Below are 21862 nucleotides of genomic sequence, written 5' to 3'. Positions count from 1 at the left end.
GACTAAAGGCCCCAAGTTTAGGAACATCCATAGCAAAAAATTATTATTCCTTGGAGCCTGCAGACTTCCTTTCCTTTTCTCTTTCCTTTTGACTTCATCCTTTTAGTGCTATAGGAGTAACTACACCTTTTTTCCATATAATGGAGTCTCATCTTCTCTGTCACACCAGTGAGAGAAACTGAACAGAGTGACAAACACCTGTTTGAGAATCCAGTGATAAGACGTTTCTTGCAGTGTCATAATTGCCTACAATCCCATTGATATAATTGTGATGATAAAGTTTCTATTAAAATAATGTGATGAGAAATCTAAAGAGAAAAGTACTTGCCCCAGGATTGGATAGGTGGACAGGCAACAGAACGATTGATTGATGGTGATTCTCAGGCTCTCATTCTTCCATCTCACTCCCTTGTGCTGTTTGGTGGGGGCTGTGCTAACATCTGTGCATAGCTAGCTGCTCAGCCCCATTTTCACCTCATTTATAAACTATTCACAGCTGCTTTAAATTCCTTCTGCCAACACTAAGACTTTTTTGGATTTTTTTTCTTTTTGTTTGTTTTTGTTTTGGGACCACAACTGATGGTGCTCAGGATTGACTCTTACCTCTGCACTCAGGAATCGCTTCCAGCAGTGCCCTGGGGACCATATAAAGTACACTCATGAACACATTTTGAATCAGTGATCCTTCCACCTCATACACCATTCTAGACACTTGAAAGGGAGGTTACAAGTATGAGCATGCCCGGTAGAGGCCTTGCAGTATCTGTTGATTGGGGGAAGCCAGGGAGAAAGTGCTACTCAAGGTCATCTGGAGGACAGAATTCTTCTTTTTTTTTTTTTTAAATGTATTTTTTTTTATTTAAACACCTTGATTACATACATGATTGTGTTTGGGTTTCAGTCATGTAAAGAACACCACCCATCACCAGTGCAACATTCCCATCACCAATGTCCCAAGTCTCCCTCCTCCCCACCCGACCCCCGCCTGTACTCTAGACAGGCTTTCCATTTCCCTCATACATTCTCATTATTAGGACAGTTCAAAATGTAGTTATTTCTCTAACTAAACTCATCACTTTTTGTGGTGAGCTGTAACTTCTAGCTCTTTTTTCTTTTGTGTCTGAAAATTATTATTGCAAGAATGTCTTTCATTTTTCTTAAAACCCATAGATGAGTGAGACCATTCTGCGTTTTTCTCTCTCTCTCTCTCTGACTTATTTCACTCAGCGTAATAGATTCTGTATACATCCATGTATAGGAAAATTTCATGACTTCATCTCTCCTGACAGCTGCATAATATTCCATTGTGTCTATGTACCACAGTTTCTTTAGCCATTTGTCTGTTGAAGGGCATCTAGGTTGTTTCCAGAGTCTTGCTATGGTAAATAGTGCTGCAAGGAATATAGGTGTAAGGAAGGGATTTTTGTATTGTATTTTTGTGTTCCTAGGGTATATTCCTAGGAGTGGTATAGCTGGATCGTATGGGAGCTCAATGTCCAGTTTTTGGAGGAATCTTCATACCGCTTTCTATAAAGGTTGAACTGGACGGCATTCCCACCAGCAGTGGATAAGAGTTCCTTTCTCTCCACATCCCCGCCAACACTGTTTATTCTCATTCTTAGTGATGTATGCCATTCTCTGTGGCGTGAGGTGGTATCTCATCGTTGTTTTGATTTGCATCTCCCTGATGATTAGTGATGTGGAGCATTTTTTTCATGTGTCTTTTGGCCATTTGTATTTCTTCTTTGTCAAAGTGTCTGTTCATTTCTTCTCCCCATCTTTTGATGGGATTCGATGTTTTTTTCTTGTAAAGTTCTGTCAGTGCCTTGTATATTTTGAAGTAATCTCCATTTGAATCAAGTATTCCTAGGAGAAGGCCCATGGAAGCAAAAAGACCAAGCACCATGGATGTGAATGAGAACAGCAAGTGTGGCTTGGATGGAGGAATGGAGTGGAAGATTATCAAATGAGAAAAGTCTCAGTGAGCATCTTTAAAGAATAAGGATGGAGACTTTGCAGATGGGCAGATGGTGGTGGCTAATGTCTTCCTCTCTTAGGTGATCTTTATGGGCATAATCTCAGGCTCTGGGGTATGGAGAGGTGGAACATGTTTCTGAAAGTACAAATCCTGCCAGAAGTAGTCATGTAGACAGATGCTTCCAAGACCAACATACAGTTAAGTGTATATTCTATCTTTGTCCTTGCCATTCTTTCTAATAAGGAATTAGGCTAATCTTATTAAGTGTTGGGACACAGGTTGGAGTAAAAGTATAAGGGACTTGAGCATATATTATTTTATATGCAGGAGGCTCTAGTTTAATACCTTGCACCTAATGACACACCTGAGCACATAGCCAGGAATAGCTTTTGAATCCTGCTGGGTGTAGCCCAAACGACAACAAAAAAGAATAAGTGGTGGTTTTATGAAGTCACCCCAAACATAATTCATCTGATAGCAAATTGAGGCAGGAATGAATCAATTAGTATACTCATATTGTTATGTTTTATGGTTGTTCTGGGGCCAAACACATTGACTCTTAGGGCTTACTCCTGGCTCTGTGCCCCTGGATCACTCCTGATGGTGCTCAGGAGATTGAAGCTGGGGATTGAAGTACAGAAGACTTTCTGAAAGGCAAATACTTTACCTGCTGTACTATCTCTGGCCCCCGTTTTTAAAAAGGCTCAAAATGTGAAATTTCTGGGTAAGAATAAAGCCAGGTTTGAATGATATTTTTGTTTGTTTTGTTTTTGGGGCCACACCGCTGACGCTCAGGGGTCACTCCTGGCAATGTGCTCAGAAATTGCTCCTGGCTTGGGGGAACCATATGGGATGCCAGGAGAGTGGGGGGTGGGGATTGAACTGCGGTCCTCCTAGGCTAGCGCCAGCAAGGCAGATGCCTTACTGCTCCGTGTGCTCGCTTCAGCCCGATTGATTTTTTTTTCTTTTTTTTTTTTTTTTGGCCACACCCGTTTGATGCTCAGGGATTACTCCTGGCTAAGAGCTCAGAATTTGCCCCTGGCTTGGGGGGGACCATATGGGACGCTGGTGGATCGAACTGCAGTCCTTCCTTGGCTAGGCTTGCAAAGCAGACACCTTACCTCTAGCGCCACCTCACGGGCCCCTTTTCTTTATATTAGATCATCCCAGTTTCTCTGTGAACCATTGACCACTAATAAAGTCACTCTGATCTTTTCTCTGAAGGAACTTCTCATACATTTTCAAAGCCAGATTTTTTAATGTAGAACTGCCCGACTCCTAAGCACTGGCAGTTTTTAAATTTTGGATCTTGAAGTTAAAGAGAAAAGGAACAGTGAGGAAGGGGGTTCTGAATTGCAGGAAGGAAGGCTGGTCTGTCTGTACCCCATGGAAACCTGGTTTTAGAGCTGTTCTCTCAGAAGCACACCACCAGAGGAGGAGAAGAAAGGCAACAGAGCTCTCGCATGTCTGACCTCCTGATAGCCAAAGCACAAGCTTGGGAAGAGTCTTCAATATCAGGGAGGAAGACCAAGTTGAAGCTTCAGGCTGGGTATGAAATTTGGATTGTCAAGTATATCAGCAATGTCAAGACTTTTACCTGTGCTAACTGATGAATGCACTTTAAGCTATTCTTGGTCTCTTTTCTGTCTTGAGCAACAAAGTTAGTATGGAGCTTGGCATAAAAGTTTTGTGTGGTCAAAGTTTAGTTGATCAGAATACTTCTATATTTGTTGAATAATAGCAGTTAGGAAGTATTTGACACAGAACAGACTATATAATATTTTAGTGTACTTACTCATTATAAGTATAACTGATCTGCTTATGATATTAAATAGCTATAGTACTGGATGTTTCTAGTTAACCTGAATGTTTGGAAGATAAGAGCAAATGAATTCTTAATTATTCCTTGATTACTTTAGTCTCTGGGAAGTTTGATAACTTAAAACACAACCAGGGGATTTTTGTGAATACTTCTTACTTTCTATTTTTAGTTTTGTACTATGTGTATGCAATTTTATATATCTTTTCTTTTTTGTGTGTGTGTGGGGAAGCCTGTGGACTGCATCATAGTTCTTGAGAATTGTTTTGAGAATATTGAGAAAAGAGTCCAAGAGTCCTGAGGAGCTGTAACAATTACAAGCTGAATAGAAGTTAAGAAGTAAAGATTGAGAATGTGTGTTCAGATCTCAAAGACAAGCTTCAGAGTGTGATTTCAAGAATATTGAAAAAAAAGAATAATTCAGAATAGGGTAGAATGTTACTGAAAGATTATTAAGATAAAGCTCAGGTGGTAATTCTAGCATATAATTTGTTTTTTGAGATGGCTTAGTTGGGTAGTGATGATGATGGAAGCTTTGGTCCAGAAGCTAGAAAGTTAATAAATTGGAGTCATTTTAATAAATATGTATATATATCTTTACTAAGGTGTATATATATGTATATATATACATACATAGTTGTTACCTTATATAATAAATACTTTGCAGATACTGTGTATTTTTACAGAGTGAAGGCTTGGAGTAGGTTGACCTAGTGGCATGTGCTCATGTCTCTCACCACTTTTTAGTAATAAAGTATTTTCCACTAAGACATGCCCTCATATTTTTAGACAGACTGCTACTGAACGTTAAACATGATTTTTCTGTGCACCGGGGAACCAAGAGTTGTGTGTCTCAGTTGATGACTTAACAAAACTTATAATGTATATGAAGTATCCCAGTAGACCATGACTTACTTAGCAAGGCACCAGAGTAGATAAAATTGAAAAGTACTCAGTCCAAAATAAGATAAAGAAATATGAAAAGGGAACAAAGAAAAATAGAAAATTCATAGCAAGATATGAGTCGTCAACCAGTAATAATCAACTGTAAATACTTCACACATCTCAATTAAAAGGCATTATCAGATTGAATTAAAAAATAAGATCTGGGGCCGGAGAGATAACATGGAGGTGAGGCGTTGCCTTTCATGCAGAAGGTCATTGGTTCGAATCCTGGCATCCCATATGGTCCCCTGTGCCTGCAGGGGTGATTTCTGAGCGTGGAGCCAGGAGTAACCCCTGAGCGATGCCTGGTGTGACCCAAAAACAAAACAAAACAAACAAAAAAAAACATGTAAAAAATAAGATCTGAGAGTGAGTCATTTGTAGTAAACACACTTTGCATATAAATTCAAATAGGATAAACTTAATTGGAATGAAGTAATACACAATACTAACACTGTTAGAGAAAGATTCTAGATGTATTAATATTAAGGTAGATCTTGAGATACCATCAGGAATAATTTCATTCCCTAATGATAAATCAGTTAATCAGTAATAATGTGTAACTGGGGCCGGAGAGATAGCACGGAGGTGGGGCGTTTGCCTTTCATGCAGAAGGTCATTGGATCAAATCCTGGCATCCCATATGATCCCCTGTGCCTGCCAGGAGTGATTTCTGAGCGTGGAGCTAGGCGTAACCCCTGAGCACTGCCGGTGTGACCCAAAAACCAAAAAAAAAAAAAAAAAAAATAATAATAATAATGTGTAACTCTGTTTTACCTTATAATCAGCTCGTTATACATGAGACAAAATGATAGCTTCAAGAAGAAATAGATAAACCTAATTACATTGGATATTTTAATATACCTCAATTCATAAACTAAACAGATTAGAAATAAGCACTTAGATAGAAAACTTGAATAACACTGTTGACTAACTTGACAGCCTTTACTTAGTTGGCATTTATATGCAATTTCACCCAGTAGTTACTATACTTTCCAGACCCTGTTTATCCCCAGTCCAGTAATTCTGCCATAGCTGTCTTTATCACAAGTATTTTTACCACATAATTCTTAGGGATAATGGTCATTGGGCAGTTTTGCTGTAAACAAAAAAATTGCTTAATATTTTGGTTTTATTTCTCCAATTGTAAGAAAACTTTTAGTATATTTAGATTAGTTTGGTTTCATTTCCTCACTGATGAAAGAAGAAACTAACTCTTTGTAAATTGATATGTTATAAAAATATACTCTTGTGTTATACTCTTATTTTACACTTCTAGGCAGCACACATACAATGTGTAATCTATGAAATGATAAAAGCTTTCACAGATAAGTGATAGGTACAATCAGTTAAAGAAAAGTTCTTTGTGCAGTATTACCACAAATCTTCACACCCATGAAAATGTCTTTAATTTTTATGAATTTTAATGTTTTAGTGTGTTATTTATATATCCCTCTTTTTTAATTATCTTCCTTTTCTTTTTATCTTAACTGCAAATTGATTTTTGGACAGTTAATTATGTGGCAAAAATTCAGTGAAATACCCAAGAAAAAATATTTTTCCAACCAGGCAGGGGATGCTTAATGAGAGTTCACCCTTCTGGGCTATTAAGGAAGCCTCAGATGGAAATTAGTGATAGGAAATGAATACTGGTGGCATGAAAAGATTATTACTGAAACCCAACCATGAACAGCTTTCTAATTTGTATCGCACTGTAACTTGATAACAATGTTTTTAATAAAGAAAAGAAAGACCCAGGTCATACAAAACCTGCTGTATGATCAAAATGTAAATAAAGTAGAAATCAATAACAAAGATCTGTAGAGTTCTTAAGTATTTTGTAAATAAATACCACTTTATAATAGCCCATTGATAAAATCTTTAAGAGAAAATACAAAATATGAAAATATTTTATAGTGTGTTGCTAAAATAATGCTAAGAGAAACTTATATTTTTCTATCTAAATTTAAATAAATGATATAATTTACAAGTCATTGTCTTGTGTTGGAAGTGAAAATAACCACAGCTTCCACCATAAGCAGAACAAGAACAAATTAGATATAAGCGGGAATAGGAAAGTGAAAGTGGAAATTACTGAAATTGAAAACCAGTTAAACCAAAAATTGTTTTTTTGGGAGCATCAGGGCAATCAATAACCTCTAGTAAATCAGATCAAGAGAAAATAGAAATTCCTATTGTGAGAGCAAGAGAGGTATATCATAGATCTTGCAAAAATTACAATAAGGGAATGGTGTAAAAAAATGTCAACCAGCATGACAAATTAGATGAAATGGATACACATTATTTAAGATATAAATAAAGTCCCTCCAGAAGAAATAAAATAAATAGCCTAATATCAATGGAAGAACTTTGAATGTATAGGAAACATTTGCCCATAAGGAAAACTATGTTTTCTTTCATCTAAATCACAAAGATGATTCTCCTGGTAAATTATACTAAATTTTTTTTGTGTTGTTCTGTTTTGGGGCCACATCCAGCAGAATTCAGGTTACTCCTGGTCCTGTGCTCAGAAATCAGTTCTGGCAGTTTCAAGAGACTATATGGGATGCTGAGGATTAATCCTGGGTCAGCTGTGTACAAGGCAAAAGCCCTACCCACTGTGCTCACTCTGGCCCTATACTTAACATTTAAGAAAAAAATGATAGCAATTCTGTGAAAAACCTTCAGAAAATTGAAGAGAAGCTATTCAGCAACTCATTTTATGAAATTATGTTAATGGTACAATCATTACATTTCAAGAAAAAGCACAAACCAATATCCTTACTGAACATTGATGTAAAAATCCTAAATAAAATTTTAGCAAATTGAATAGGACAATATATAAGAAGATTAGTGTGCTATAAAATGGCTTATCAGTAAAGTACAAAGTTGGTTTATATATATATATATATATATATATATATATATATATTGGGTTTTGGGTCATACCTGGCAGTACTCAGGGGTTAGTCCTGGCTATGCGCTCAGAAATTGCTCCTCGCAGTTTGGGTTCTTCTATTTAGGATTATAATTTATTTTTGTTCCTTTTTTTTTTATTAGGATATAACAGGGGATCTAATTACATTCTTTTACAAGTGGTTGTCCCAAAACTATTGGTTGAAAGGACTGTTCTTTCTTCCTTTGAATTGTCTTGCCGTTTGCTGAAAATCAGTGATCTGTAAATAGAACTTCTGGATTATAACTGTAATTTCTGGACTGAGTTCTGTTTCATTGACCTATGAAAAATCTGTCCTTCTGGCATTTCGAGCCTTTTTTTCTTTATTGGATTTTGTATTATGCTTTGACATAAGAAAGGGTAAATTATCCAACTTTATTCTTTCTCAAAATTACTTGATAATTCTGAGACCTTTGCATTTACATATGAATTATAAGATCAGCTTGTCAATTTCTGCCTAAAAACGCCAGCACAGGTTTTTGATAGGGATTGTGTTAAATTTGTGTATACATTTAGAAGATATTATCATCTCAAATATTTTGTTTTTGTTTTGGGGCCACACCCGGTGATGCTCAGGGTTGGGTTACTCCTGGCTATACACTCATAAATCGCTCCTGGCTTGGGGGACCATATGGGACACTGGGGGAATGGAACTCTGATCAGTCCTAGGTCAGCCGTGTGCAAGGCAAATACCCTACCAAAGCTCCACCAGGGGCCAATGTTGGTTTACTGGTCCTACTCTAATCAATATTCTACTCCATCCTAGGGTGTAATCTGGTGATGGGATATTATACTCTATTTGGTATTCCTCTCCCACTCTAGAGTGTGGCCTAGGATGCTTGTATTGTCAAAAAAAAAAAAAAGCAGAGAGGCTCATTCTTCAGTCTTCTTCCACTAAGTTGCATTCCTTCTTAGGAGCAGAAATCTTGTGTGGTGGGTTTCCTGGCTTGAGTGCTGGAATTCCTGAACCCATTCTTGTACCTTTTCAATGTGTGGATTATTTCTTGCACTAACGTTTGCTTCCAGTCCTGTGTCTCACCAGATCCTATTTTCAAGCCTTGGGTTCCACTAACAGGCCAAGGAATAGTACGTGGGTTCAGTCTCCCATTCAACATATGGTCTCCTGAGCACTTCAAGGAATGATCCTTGAGCGTAGACCCAGCCCTGAGAACAGCTCCCAAAATCTTTTTAAGCCTATGTATGAACATGGAATTTTAAAAGTTTATTTACAAATTTTCTACTTTCAGTAACGTTATGAAATTTGTAGTTTCCAAATATTGTACATCTTTTATTATACTTACATCTCAGTATTCATTTACTTTTGGTGTTACTGTAAGTGGTAATTATTTTTTTCTTCCAGTAATTTGTTTTTGCTGTGCTGAGGATCAAACCCACAGCTTCAAACATGTAAAACATATGCTAAATCACTGAGCTAAATCCCTTAGGTCCCCTGTGAGTTTTAAATTTTATTCGTTTCCATACTTTATTTTACTTTATTTTGCTTTGTTGACATTTTGTTTTATTCTAAATTTTTTTTTTTAGACACCATGATCTATAATACTGTTAATGATGGGGTTTCATACATAACTCATTCCAGCACCATTCTCTCCCCTAGAGAGTCCATTTTCTCCACCAATTTCCCACTCTGTTTTTTCTTCCCCACCATCTCCACAACCCTCTCAAGTTCTACCCTTGTCAAACTGTGTATGTGATTTCCGGCCTCGCATACAGCTGTTCTACTTCCGTTTCTGCCACCACATCTGGGTCCTGAGCATGGCAAGGAATAGCCACTAAGCACCACTAGGTTAGGCCCAAGAACCAAAAAAATATGTCTAGATACTTAAATTTGACTGCCTTTTGATTCATTCATTTGTCTTATCATGTAGTCAATCTTTTTTTTTTTTCTTCCTGTTTTACCATCTCTCTTTATACCTAAATACACAAAATATGTTTGGAATATTTTCTGGTGTGACATGTTGATGTCTTTTATTAAAATTTTATTTTTTTATAAAGGGCTCATAGATAGGGCCCCAGAGATCTAGTGGAGCCTGGAGGTCACCAAAGCCACTTGCTTATTTGTTGTTGTTTAATTTGGAGGCCACACCCAGCAGGGTTTTGGGACTATTCACAGTTTAATTTTAATTCTCTGGGGGACTTTGTGGTCCTGTAGATAAAGTCATGTAAACTAGACACTCTAGCTCATTGAGCTATCTCTCTGATCTTTAGATATTAGATATGTATTCTTCTACTCCTCTCAAATCATTATACTTGCTTATTATAATAAACTTATCAGAAAGCTCTTAACCAATCCAGAAGGTGGCATTATTTTCTTACCATAGATCAGAATTTTGACATTAAATTCTATTTTCATATAGCCTCTGAATTACATGAATTGGACTATTTCCAGATTCCATCAATATTATCTTTGGAATTGATGCCATTTATAGATAGACTCAGTTAACCATACCCTTACACTTGAAAATTACAAAATGCTCTGCTGCATACTTTGTATTTTTTATTTATTTATTTTTGTTTTTGTGTGTTTGTTTTTGCCTTTACAGCCTGGTTTTCAGAAAAATTCATTAGCTGCCAGTTTAGAACAAAATGAGTTTGAGGTCAGTTCAAACTCAAGGCAAAAACTCATGGCATTGTGACTGAACAGATTCTTTCAACTAACGTTTATTTCGCACCTACTATCTGACTGACTTGCACCTATTCCTTTTATTACCTATCACACTGTGTTTTAACTCAAATCCAATGTTAGTGACTCTTTGAAAATTCACATACTCTGGGAGCCTGATTGTGATAGAGTAATTATTTTTTTGAAGGAAACCTTTTGGTAGAAGACTGAAATTTAGCCTGAGAAAATGAATTTTTTTTAAAGAAAGCCATCGTGCCTATTAAAGCAAAGCAGTTAGATTAAGCTCCAGCAATAGAAGAGAGGATTACTCTTGATGCTGTAAGTCTCAGAGGAGACTGAGATTCAGGAGGTCCTGAGTTGTTGTTTTATTTTTTTTTCCCAAATCTTCTTTGGACTGCTAACTAAGATTCTAGATGAAGTCAATTACATTTCTCAGCTTTGCTTATTCCCTAACTTTAATTCTAGAATAATGGTCTGGCTCATACATTGGATAGTGGAAGGTGGAAAAGGTATAAATTGACAAATAATTTTCTTCTTTAAATTCTCTAGGTGTTAAGGGAAATATATGAAAATAGATATTAGATGGTTATAAGAACTCAGGTCAGGTAGATGCTTGTTAAGCCTTTTTCCATTCCCACCATGATACTATTCCTAAGGAAGATTCCTCAGTGTGAGCCTTTGAAAGGGGGGGATGTTAAGGGAAAATATATGAAAATAGATATTAGATGGTTATAATAACTCAGGTGATCAGATAGATGCCTGTTAAGCCTTTCTCCACCCCCACTTTCTTGATCCTCTTAATCTAAAATTTTATCTTGAGATATCAACGGCCTGCTGCCCTGGTAACCATTAGCCAACAATGCCCCTTCTAAGGGGAACTTCACATATTTGGCAAAAGAATGGACTTCTGCTTGCCCCTTCTAAGGTTCTCACCTTATTTGAAAAAGGACCCGCTCACTATTTGATTGGACATAGTGTTTGAACCTGGACTAGGAATTGGTGTATTCTACAAACCCTACTTTCCATATCTACCCTCCTCCTAAGGTTCCTTAAACCTATAAAAGACAACCCCCTAGATTGCCCGGGATTCTGGTTTCAGTTTTTATGGCAGATCCCAGCACCCAAGCTAGCTGGGAACAATAAACCTGATTTTGCTGATTGAAATCTCTGAAGATTTGTGGTTTTTATTTGAGGTGGTGGGCTTTCTCAGGACCCTTAAACAGGATTATTTGCTTGAGAGGTGATACCGATCTAGGTATTGTCCTCTCTAAAAATAGGGGCATTTAAGCCCCACCCAAATCTCACTAGTGACTCCAGTTGTGAGAGTTCTTTCTGTAAATCTGTGTCTAGAAGTAAACTTTTGAGCGCATTGTGAGAATGATGCAAGAGCAGTGAAGGTACACTGTGTTGGTTCACGATTACCAAATTTCTCAATATTTTCAAGAGCCAAAATATTGCGTAATATAGATGTTCAGAGTTTGAAGGTATAAGTGTTTGTTGTTTATTGGAAAGTATAGGAGGGAAGAGAAGGAACTCTCCATGTGGAGTGGAACTTAGCATAGGACCAAGTTAAATCTGGCACCAGTTGTGGGGGGATTCTATAAGAAGAAGGAACCTCTGTTTAGGCCTTAAAAGGCTCTTTGCATTCCTTATCAATTGATAAGAATAGGATAAAGAAAACAAGGATTCTATAGAGTAGTCTGGCTGATCTGAGCTGATCTGAGGGTTGGGCCTCAGATCTTTAAATCAGGCATTACCCATTATCTTAGTCTCCCAGTAAGTCTAAACTCTGAAGCAGAATTGGGGAAATTACAGAAATCTTTAGATATGTAGAAAGAGGGTAGTCAAAAATGCTTACTGCAGTGGGCACATCGAAACTGTGGCTTCCTCTTTCAAGGTCAGGTAGGTACTGTGTGGGTGGTACAAAGGGCATCCACTGTACGTAAATTTCTGTTTTCCTTTCCTCTTCTAGTAGAGGCAAGATGCCACTGAGAAACTCTTCACTTTATTCTCTTCCTTTCAAGCTCTATTTTCAGAAGGACAAAACTGCTTGGTAGCTTTCACCTTGCGCATAACTACCCTGGACCATAAGTCGGAACTAACACTAGAGGTCTTTGCCTTTAACATGCATCAAACTATGTAAAATAAATCGTGGTCCCGAACCAGGAGTTCTTGATCCTAGGATGTTCTGTTTTTCATTTCCTAGCAGCCAGCCAACTTTCAAACATGAAGGAAAAATCCAGAAAGTAATCACAAAACGTCCCTTGGAGAGCGTTCCCAAATATGAGTGAAAAATAACAAGTCCCTGCACTCAGTTCAGGTACTGTACTTGGTACTTTCCTGCATGTCTCCTCCTTTCCTGCCCACCACCCTTTCATCTCCATTGGGGGATGAGATCAGACAGCTTCTTGAAATGAAGCGGGCATTTTATTTTAGGCATCTTAAAAAAACAAATTTATTTTTGATTTGGTTTACAATATTATGGCATTTCAGGGATTTTGCTTCCCTCCTCTCTGTGTGTGGATTTATTTCCATTCGCCCCATCAATGATGCCATTCTCATGCCTGCCGAGGAAGGACCCTTTCTTCATTCCTCGCCCCCCCCCCCACTTCCCTCACAGAACCTCCATCTGTTTCACTAGGTCTCAGAGTCAGTGTTGCTGATTTTTGCAAGTTCATTTGCTTAAGTGACTCATATTCCATAGACAAAGCTGTTTGATCATTGTTTTTCGTTTCATTTACTTCCCCTCGCACGATCTTTACAAGTTTAATCCATTTTTGTCCCCACAGGCACAATATCATCTTTTTTAATGGCAGAGTAGTGTTTGTTGAGTTTATATTCCACATCTTCTTCAGTAACTCTTATTGGTGGGTATTTAGATTGATTTTGTTTTGAATGTTGTGAAGAATGTGGTTGTGGACATTGGAGTGCAAATAACCTTTAATTAGTATTTTCATTTCCTTTGGATAAATAGCTAGTGGCATTTCTAGATCATTTGGAAATTTCATGTTCTTCCTCCTTCTCTTCCTCCTCTCCTCCTCCTCCTCCTTTTTTCTGCCTTCTCCTCATCCCCTCTTCCTTTGCCCCTCCCCCTCCTCCTCCGTCTTCCTTCTTCCTCTTCCTTTCTTTTTTTTTCCAGAAACTATTGTTTCTGGTGTTTAAGATATCCTGGGTATAATGTGATATCTCATTTAGATATGCTTTTAGTTTTCCTAAATTTTTTTGTACATTGAAGGGCCTTACTCTCTGGTACTCAAGGGTGTGCATGGACCACTCTTGGAAGTAGGTCAGGCACCATGTGATGTTGATAATCCAAACTGTTCATGCAAAGCCTTTGAGTCATCCCCTGGCCTTCATTTCCTTAATAAGTGCTCTTGAACCTTTTTTCACTTGTCTCTGGACCATCTGTCTGTACTGAAAGAAATGTGTACTTATCTCCTAGGCCCATTTTTTAGTTAGTTTGCTTGGTTTTATTGGTAGAGTTGTGTGAGTTCTTTATATAGTAGACTGACTGACTTATTTAGTAGTAATAGTTGTTCTTCCCTTGTAGAGGGGCCTTTTCACTTGATGTAAACCACATGTTCACTCTTTGTCTCTCCCCAACAGAGTTGCATTTCTAAATACATCTCTAATGTTGAGATAGGTCCTGGAGGAGATCATTTGGAGCTATCTTCATATAGGGTGTTAAATAGTGATTGTTTCATTATTTTTGCATGAGACTGTCCAGTGTTCCCAACATTATTTGTTGAAGTTGACCCCTACCCACTGTATGGAATCACCTTATTCTTTTTTGGTTTTGGTTTTTGGTTTATGGGTCACACCCGGCAGCGCTCAGATGCATGGCTCCATGCTCAGAAATTGCTCCTCGAAGGCTCAGGGGACCATATGGGATGCCGGGATTCAAACCAATGACCTTCTGCATGAAAGGCAAATGCCTTACCTCCATATTTTCTCTCTGGCCACATCATTCTTTATAGATTGGTTGCCCATATATGTATAGGTTCTGTATCTGTGTTGTTTCTGGCCTCTCTGTCTTAGTCTGTGTGCCTGGTTTTGTAAAAATATTGTGTGGAGGACTGGAGAAAGAATAGAAGTTTGGGGGGGCCGGAGAGATAGCATGGATGTAGGGTGTTTGCCTTGCCTGCAGAAGGACGGTGGTTGGAATCCTGCATCCCATATGGTCCCCAAGCCTGCCAGGAGCGATTTCTGAGCGTAGAGCCAGGAGTAACCCCTGAGCCCTACCGGGTGTGATCCTCCCGCCCCCTAATGCCCCCCTCCCTTTCCCAACCCTTGCCTTTATTTGAGACAGATATTCTACTTTTCTCAATCATGAAGATTGTCATGATAGTTGTTAGTGTAGGTATTTCCCCAACTGCACCACTACTCTTTGTGGTGAGCTTCATATTGTGAGCCCATCCTTCCGGCCCTCATCTCTTTTGTCTCTGAGAATTATTGCAAAATTATTGCAAAACTGCTTTTGTTTTTCTTAAAACCCATAGATGGGTGAGACTATTCTGCATCTCTCTCTCTCCCTCTGACTTATTTCACTCAGCATAATAGATTCCATGTACATTCGTGTATAGGAAAATTTCATGACTTCATCTCTCCTGATGGCTGCATAATATTCCATTGTGTATATGTACCACAGTTTCTTTAGCCATTCATCTGTTGAAGGGCAGCTTGGTTGTTTCCAGAGTTTAGCTATTGTAAATAGTGCTACAATGAATATAAGTGTGAGAAAGGGATTTTTGAATTGTATTTTTGTTGAACAGATACTTTCAATCACAACACTTCATGATGTTGTTTTTTTTAAATTTATTTTTGTACTGCTATGCCCAAAAGTACTTGGACTATTCCCCATTCTGTTTTCATTGAACACTCCTGGTGATGTTTGGGAGGCCATACACAGTACCCAGGTAACCAGAGTCAGCATCATATAAGGCAAGCACCTTAACCTTTGTGCTATCCCATAGGAATATGAAATGGAATATGGTTCTTAGTAATAAAAATGATACACAGCAAGTACATTGATTAAAAACGACATTGAAAGAAGTTGCCTAGTCATATCAGCCTTGGGGTAACTGGAAGACATGAAGGTACCACCCAGATCTAGAAACTGAGACACATTTCATAAAGAATGACAAATCTCCTCAGAAAAGAAAAGGCTCCAAGCCAGTGATACCACTTTCTAAAATCTAAGCCCCAGACACAGAAACATTCTTTCAGAGTGGTAGTGTAATGTACACTTACGTTCACCATGGCACGTAGTACAATAATAGCTAAGAAATGGTATCAACTCAAATGCCCAACTACAAATGAGTAGGTCAAGAAGTTGTATTTTATATACACAATGGAACATTCTACAACACTACGGATTGCAGAGCAGTGCAATTTGTAGCAACATAGATGAAACTAGAGGATATACATATTCTGCTGCGTGAAGTCAGTCGGAAGAAAAGGGTTAGATTTAGAATTATCTCTCTCCTATGTGGGACTTAAATATATAATGCAAAGTAGCCACAGAAGTCCAAAGGCAACATAATGGGGGAATTGACCACACAGTTGATTTGAAAGGGCTTGAAAGGGAGTGGTTTTGGAGGATCTTTGGAAAGGTGATAGGTGATAGGTGTGCTGGAATCACATGTGTGAGAAACCATTGTGCACTGTAAACCGTAGAATCTCAATCAGTTAAAACATTAAAAATGAGAGATAGCATGGAGGTAAGGCATTTGCCTTTCATGCAGGAGGTCATCGGTTCGAATCCCGGCGCCCCATATGGTCCCCTGTGCCAGCCAGGAGCAATTTCTGAGCATGGAGCCAGGAAAAACCCCTGAGCACTGCCGGGTGTGACCCAAAAACCAAAAAAATAAAATAAAATAAAATAAAATCTCCAAGAACAAAATAAGATCGTGTTACTATCATGAAAAAGACCCTTAAGACGAGTCTAGCTCTTCCCTTTGGCCACACCCTAGTGATAGTTCCAGGTGGGGTAGATTGGGAAGGGCCCCCAGGGTTAAACAGAAGGGTGCAGTTCTCTACAAGGCTCACCAGAGATGTGGACTTCCTATTTCTTCACCCCTTCATGCTTCTTTAAATGAAAGAAGTTTACACACAAAATTTTTTTTAAGGTACACTGTTTATTAAGAAAAATCTTCTCCCACTCTGGCTTTTCAGGAGATGTTTCACAGGACAGAAGAGTTCTTACCCAAAAAGACAGAGAACGAGATGGATGAAATGGACACATCAGATACCCAGTGGGGCTGGTTCTACCTGGCAGAGTGTGGAAAATGGCATATGTTCCAGGTATCTCCTCTCCTAGCAGACTCTAGCAGAAGGGCTGCAAGTCTGCAGGGCCTTCATTTGTCTAGCCATGGAATGGGAGGGAATGCAGAGCCCCAAAGGAATCCAATGTCCCATTAAAGAGCTTTGTGGAAAGATCGTCCTAGTCCCAGCCTGGTCTTTCCTTCTCCCCAATTTTTCTCTGTAAATTTTTTTAGCAGAAGCTGTTTGTGTTGATTATGTCCACAGAGGCTAAGTGTGACAGATCAGAGAACATATTAGATCTTTCTTTATGTCAGGTACTGTGTTAGGAGTGATGCGTGGTTCTCTTCTTCAGCTTCACAAACACTCTTGACACACAATTAACAGTCTTAACAGAGAAAGTGAACCTTAAGAAAGGCAACCGAGTATTGGCTCAGAGTTGCACATCTAAGTTGTGATTAAGCAGAGAACCCGTGCCCCAAATGGTGTGGATTTTCGTGTGTGTGTGTTTAAACTTATGAGACTCTGTGAACAGGATTTAATTTGAGCCACTTAGGACATGTAATTATTGCAATAAGTTTTAAAAATGTGAGTAATTCAGGAAAATGGATAATAATCATGAGGTTAATAGCTTTTTTTGTTTGTTTGTTTTTGGCGGGTGGGAAATTCTTAAATTATTTCATCTTGCTGAATGGCTAAAGAAACTGTGGTACATATACACAATGGAATATTATGCAGCTGTCAGGAGAGATGAAGTCATGAAATTTTCCTATACATGGATGTATACGGAATCTATTATGCTGAGTGAAATAAGTCAGAGAGAGAGAGAGAGAAAAACGCAGAATGGTCTCACTCATCTATGGGTTTTAAGAGAAATGAAAGACATTCTTGCAATAATAATTTCCAGACACAAAAGTGAAAAGAGCTGGATGTTCCAGCTCACCATAGGAAGCTCACCACAAAGAGTGATGAGTTTAGTTAGAGAAATAACTACATTTTGAATTTTCCTTATAATGATAATGTATGAGGGAAGTGGAGAGCCTGTTTAGAGTACAGGCGGGGGTTGGGTGGGTAGGAGGGAGACTTGGACATTGGTGATGGGAATGTTGCACTGGTGATGGGTGGTGTTCTTTACATGACTGAAACCCAAAAACAATCATGTATGTAATCAAGGTGTTTAAATAAAAAAATAAAAATTAAAAAAAAATTATTTCATCTTGCTAACTTTGTTGTGATGTTCCCTAGGTATTAAGAACTAGACCAGACAATTATTATGTTTTTCTTGTCCCTCATTCCCATCTCTTCCTCTGGTTGACCCAGTCCTTCCTCTGGTTGATTAAGCCCCTAATGTGAACAGCTGGTAAATGTATCTTTCTGGTTTGTCTTAAAGCCGGATACCAACATTCAGTGTACAGTAAGCAGTGAAGATATTGAACAAAGCTTCAAAACAAACCCTTATGGCTCCATTTCTTTTACTACTTCCAAATTCAGCTACAAGATAGACTTTACAGGTATGTCTTATTTTTCCTAATAGTTATGTGTTTTAGTATTGGTTTGGTAAAAACTTCAGATAAGGTTTTGTTGATATATATTTTGGTGGGGGAGATTTGGAATCAAACCAAGCTGTGTCCAGCAGTCACTCCTGACAATGATTGGTGGATCTTATGTAATGCCAGGAATCGACTTGGGGTCAGCTACATGCAAGAAAAGTGTCTTAACCCCTGAATATCTCCAGAGTCAATATTTTCATAAACAATGAAGCAATCTGTTTTGTAAGACAAAAAAATGCCTCTCTAAAAACTTAAGATATTCTTGAAAAATATTTTACCGTCTCTATAAAAAGAAGTTTATGTATTTATAGAATCAATGCGAATTTGTTTAAAGATGGCCATATATTTTGAGTTTCTAGAATTATTCTGAATAGAGCATGCTAGTACTTATGACTTATGATCAACCCATATGTTTTCTGAGATAAAGGGATCTCTTTCTTTTATGAATCGACCTGAGAAGTTAAAAGACAAAGTCATAGGCAGTGATAGATAGTTTAAGACTCAGAGTCAAATTCCATGACCCATCTCTTGCTAGAAAAGTATTTGCCTTTTGCCATTTTCTGATTTCACTGTTTTGTTTCCTTGGCTTCATACAGTAGCCTGCCAATTGGAGATCAAAGCAACCCCTACTCCTGGAATTTCATCCCTGATACTTTGGAGTCAATCATTTCGGGGTCAGGCTGCCCATGTTAGCCCTTTACTGCTTTAAGGCAAACAAAAACCTACTGGGAGACTTTCTTAATAAAAGTTCCGTTGGGTTATTCCAAAACGTAGTCCTCTAGCTGTTCTTCCCCAATTCCTGTGAGTAGCTTCTTTTGGACAAAGATCCGAGTATGTTGGGGAAGGTTGGGGAGCCTGTAGGCCATTTTCTTGGATGGGTCAAGACCCAGAAATAGTGAAGGGGGAATCTATCCAGAAAGCAACTCATGAGCTCAAACATTGATCAGAAAGTGGGGACTGCTTCTTCCTTTTTATGTCGTCAGGAGCTAAAACCATCCAGTCTTCACTCATAGTGAATCATCGTGTCTTCTCTTGCTGACGTTAGAGCTGAGGGACTAGACATCTTTCTGCAGCCCCTTAAGAGCAGGTGTTGGAGCTTTATTTCAGTCCTATGCGTGATTTTCCTTTATGAAGCAATTCCAAGACATAATTATGTATATAGATGATAGAGATAGCTGACATCAGGTGGAAGAGGAAGTTTCTTATCATTTAGTAGACAACTGAGCAAGTGACATGTTTCTGAACAAGTAGGAAGCTTTCTATCAAACAGTGCAGTTTACTAGGAAATATCTTTAGTTTCAGGTTCCTTATGGTTTTTTGTTGTTATTGTTGTTTATGAATCACCTCCCTCCCCCATGCTCGGAACTATCCATGGCTCTGTACTTGGGGATCAATTCTGGTCGGGCTTGGCTGGTCTTTGAACTGGGGTTGACCACATGCAGGGCAAGCACCTTAGTTCCTGTACTATCTCTGGTCTTAGAAAATGTTTTTTTTTCCCCCAGGGTGTCAGAGTGAAATCTCTGAAGGTTCAAGCATAGGCTTTGCATGCTTAAGGCCTTGAGTTTGGCCCCTGACACTGCGTGGTCCTCCCCAGTACCATTTGAAGTGGCCTTGATGGCCATCAACATTACCAAGCTAACCCAGCACTCAAGTGTCTGTCTCATTTGGCCAAATATGGCCAGGTGTGGACCCAAAACTCATCTGAACATTGCTTGGGTCTCCATCCCCCAAAGAAAACATCAAAATATGAGTCACAAATCATAAGGATCTAAGTCTCCCAAACTTCTGTTTATTCTTGAAAGTTTTAGCATTGCATGTGTATGACTTGCAAAACTAGCCCCAACCATCCAGATCCCAGCCAACTTTACAGAAAGTGATGAAAAGGAAGCTTAGATGGAAATGTCTAAGATGACTGCATTGTGGGTTCTGCTTCATGGACTGAATGGAAAGCTTTGCTTTCTCTTGTGTAATGGAGCCTCCAGGGAGTAGAATCTCAGAGAACATGTAGAATGTCTTTGAAGCTTGCATTTGCCTGGAGAGGTCCCCTTTTCTTTGAAATGAAAAAAAAAAAAATGCCAGTCAGACAAGATAAACTGACAAGATTTTTAGTACTTGGCTACCAGAGAAATAGTCCGGGGCTTACGGCACTTAGCTTGCAAGTGACCAACCCTGATTTTGTCCTCTGTAGTGGCTGTGGTCCCCCAAGGACTGTCAGAGTCACTCCTGAACACAGGAGCAGAAATATTCCTTCCTGAGCACTGCTAGATGTGACCACAAAATCCATTTGTACTCCCCTACCACCAAAAGACTTACTCATGTTGTGAGAATGGTCTGATAAATATTGTCACAACCAAGGCATAGATGGAAGAAGAAAATGATACTATATAGCCTTTTATTTATTTATTTATTTGTTTGTTTGTTTTATTTATTTTTGTGGGGTGGCCCTACCCAGAGGTGCTCAGGGGTTACTCCTGACTGCATTCAGGAATTACTCCTAGTGGTACTTAGGGAATCGTATGAGATTCCAGGGATGCCACCTAAAGGTAAGTGCCTGACCCCCTGAACTATCTCTCAGGCCCCTACTTAGTCATTTTATCCCTAGAATTGCTAAAAATTAACTATATATTAAGTCTAGATGGGCCTTCTCCTTTAAAAAAAAATTATACAATTTAAAGAGAAGGCAAGAAGTACAAATTGGTGAAAATCTGTGTTTTGTACACATTTTATAATGATAATGTCTCTTTTTTTATTTCAATCTTTTTTAGAGGCATGAGAGTACATTTTTTGGCATGTCCACTGTAAACACCAACCAGAAGTCATCCTGGAACCTCTCCATTTTCCTAAGTTTACAACTTTACGATTTTCTCTCAGTTCAACCCAAGTGTAATTAATTCAGAAGAGGCTGAAGTCTGCATTTCACATAGTACAGGAAATAAGCCTCTCTCTGAGGAAGCTTAGTTCAGGCAGATACTGGACTTCCTGGACAGCACTTTTGTGGCGTGATGGATGAGTCCATGGTCAAACATCCTTAATATGCCAGGCTCGCTAGCATCTCCTAAAATGCCCTGATTCCTTATCTTCATGTAGTGACAAATCTTTGTGACAGTTTATAGTCCAATGTGTTTCTATGACTTATGGCTTCTCTAATATCTTTGTCTTTGTATGCAGAAATGAAACAAGTGAACCTCACCACAGGCAAGCAGCGCTTAATAAAAAGAGCCCCCTTCTCGATCAGTGCTTTCAGGTATCTGGCTGAGAGACACATCAACTGATTGGTTGGGTTGGTTAATGAGTCAACTCAATATTGTTTTTTTTTTTATTGGTGGTTTTTTCTTACGAAAAATTTTTTTAATTTGGTGATGAAATAGCCATATTACTTTCTGCTAGGATTTCTTTATCTGTTATCTTTTTTTTATCTTGCCATACAATTTTCCCCCCAGTTCTTTAGAATATTTTGTGTGGTAGTTGGGAAATGCCTTCCAGTCTTCGCTATAAATCTTTCGTATAACTTATGAGAATAAGTTTGCATTAACTTAGAGATATTCTCACAGAACCATCATCCATTTTGGGGGCCCAGAAATCCTAGATTGTTGTCCTTCAACTTTGTTTCTATCTCTGCTTAGAACTTCTAGAAGTCATTTCAGGTTTGTAGTGACAGAGGGCAACCTAGGAAAATGGGACAACAGTCCAGTTCCCTATTCTCTGGAGTTTT

General features: G+C 38.5%; 1 protein-coding gene across 2 annotated transcripts in view; it reads left to right on the top strand.

The window, feature by feature from the left end:
* PARP11 (poly(ADP-ribose) polymerase family member 11) overlaps positions 1-21862 on the top strand; it is a 42699-nt gene that overhangs the window by 3960 nt on the left and 16877 nt on the right. Inside the window, exons 1-4 of one of the 2 annotated variants that reach the window (XM_049772074.1) lie at positions 12546-12659; positions 16514-16642; positions 17991-18111; positions 21319-21394. In XM_049772074.1, coding sequence (XP_049628031.1) covers positions 16517-16642; positions 17991-18111; positions 21319-21394 — 323 coding nt within the window. In that variant the 5' untranslated portion in view covers positions 12546-12659; positions 16514-16516. Of the gene's footprint in view, positions 1-12545; positions 12660-16513; positions 16643-17990; positions 18112-21318; positions 21395-21862 lie in introns of those variants that run through there. The other variant, XM_049772072.1, reaches the window with a different exon arrangement.

This window comes from Suncus etruscus, chromosome 4 (assembly GCF_024139225.1).
Source record: "Suncus etruscus isolate mSunEtr1 chromosome 4, mSunEtr1.pri.cur, whole genome shotgun sequence".
Taxonomy (NCBI): domain Eukaryota; kingdom Metazoa; phylum Chordata; class Mammalia; order Eulipotyphla; family Soricidae; genus Suncus; species Suncus etruscus.
The sequence above is the reverse complement of the archived record's forward strand: the minus strand, read 5'-3'. Positions and strand labels throughout refer to the sequence as shown.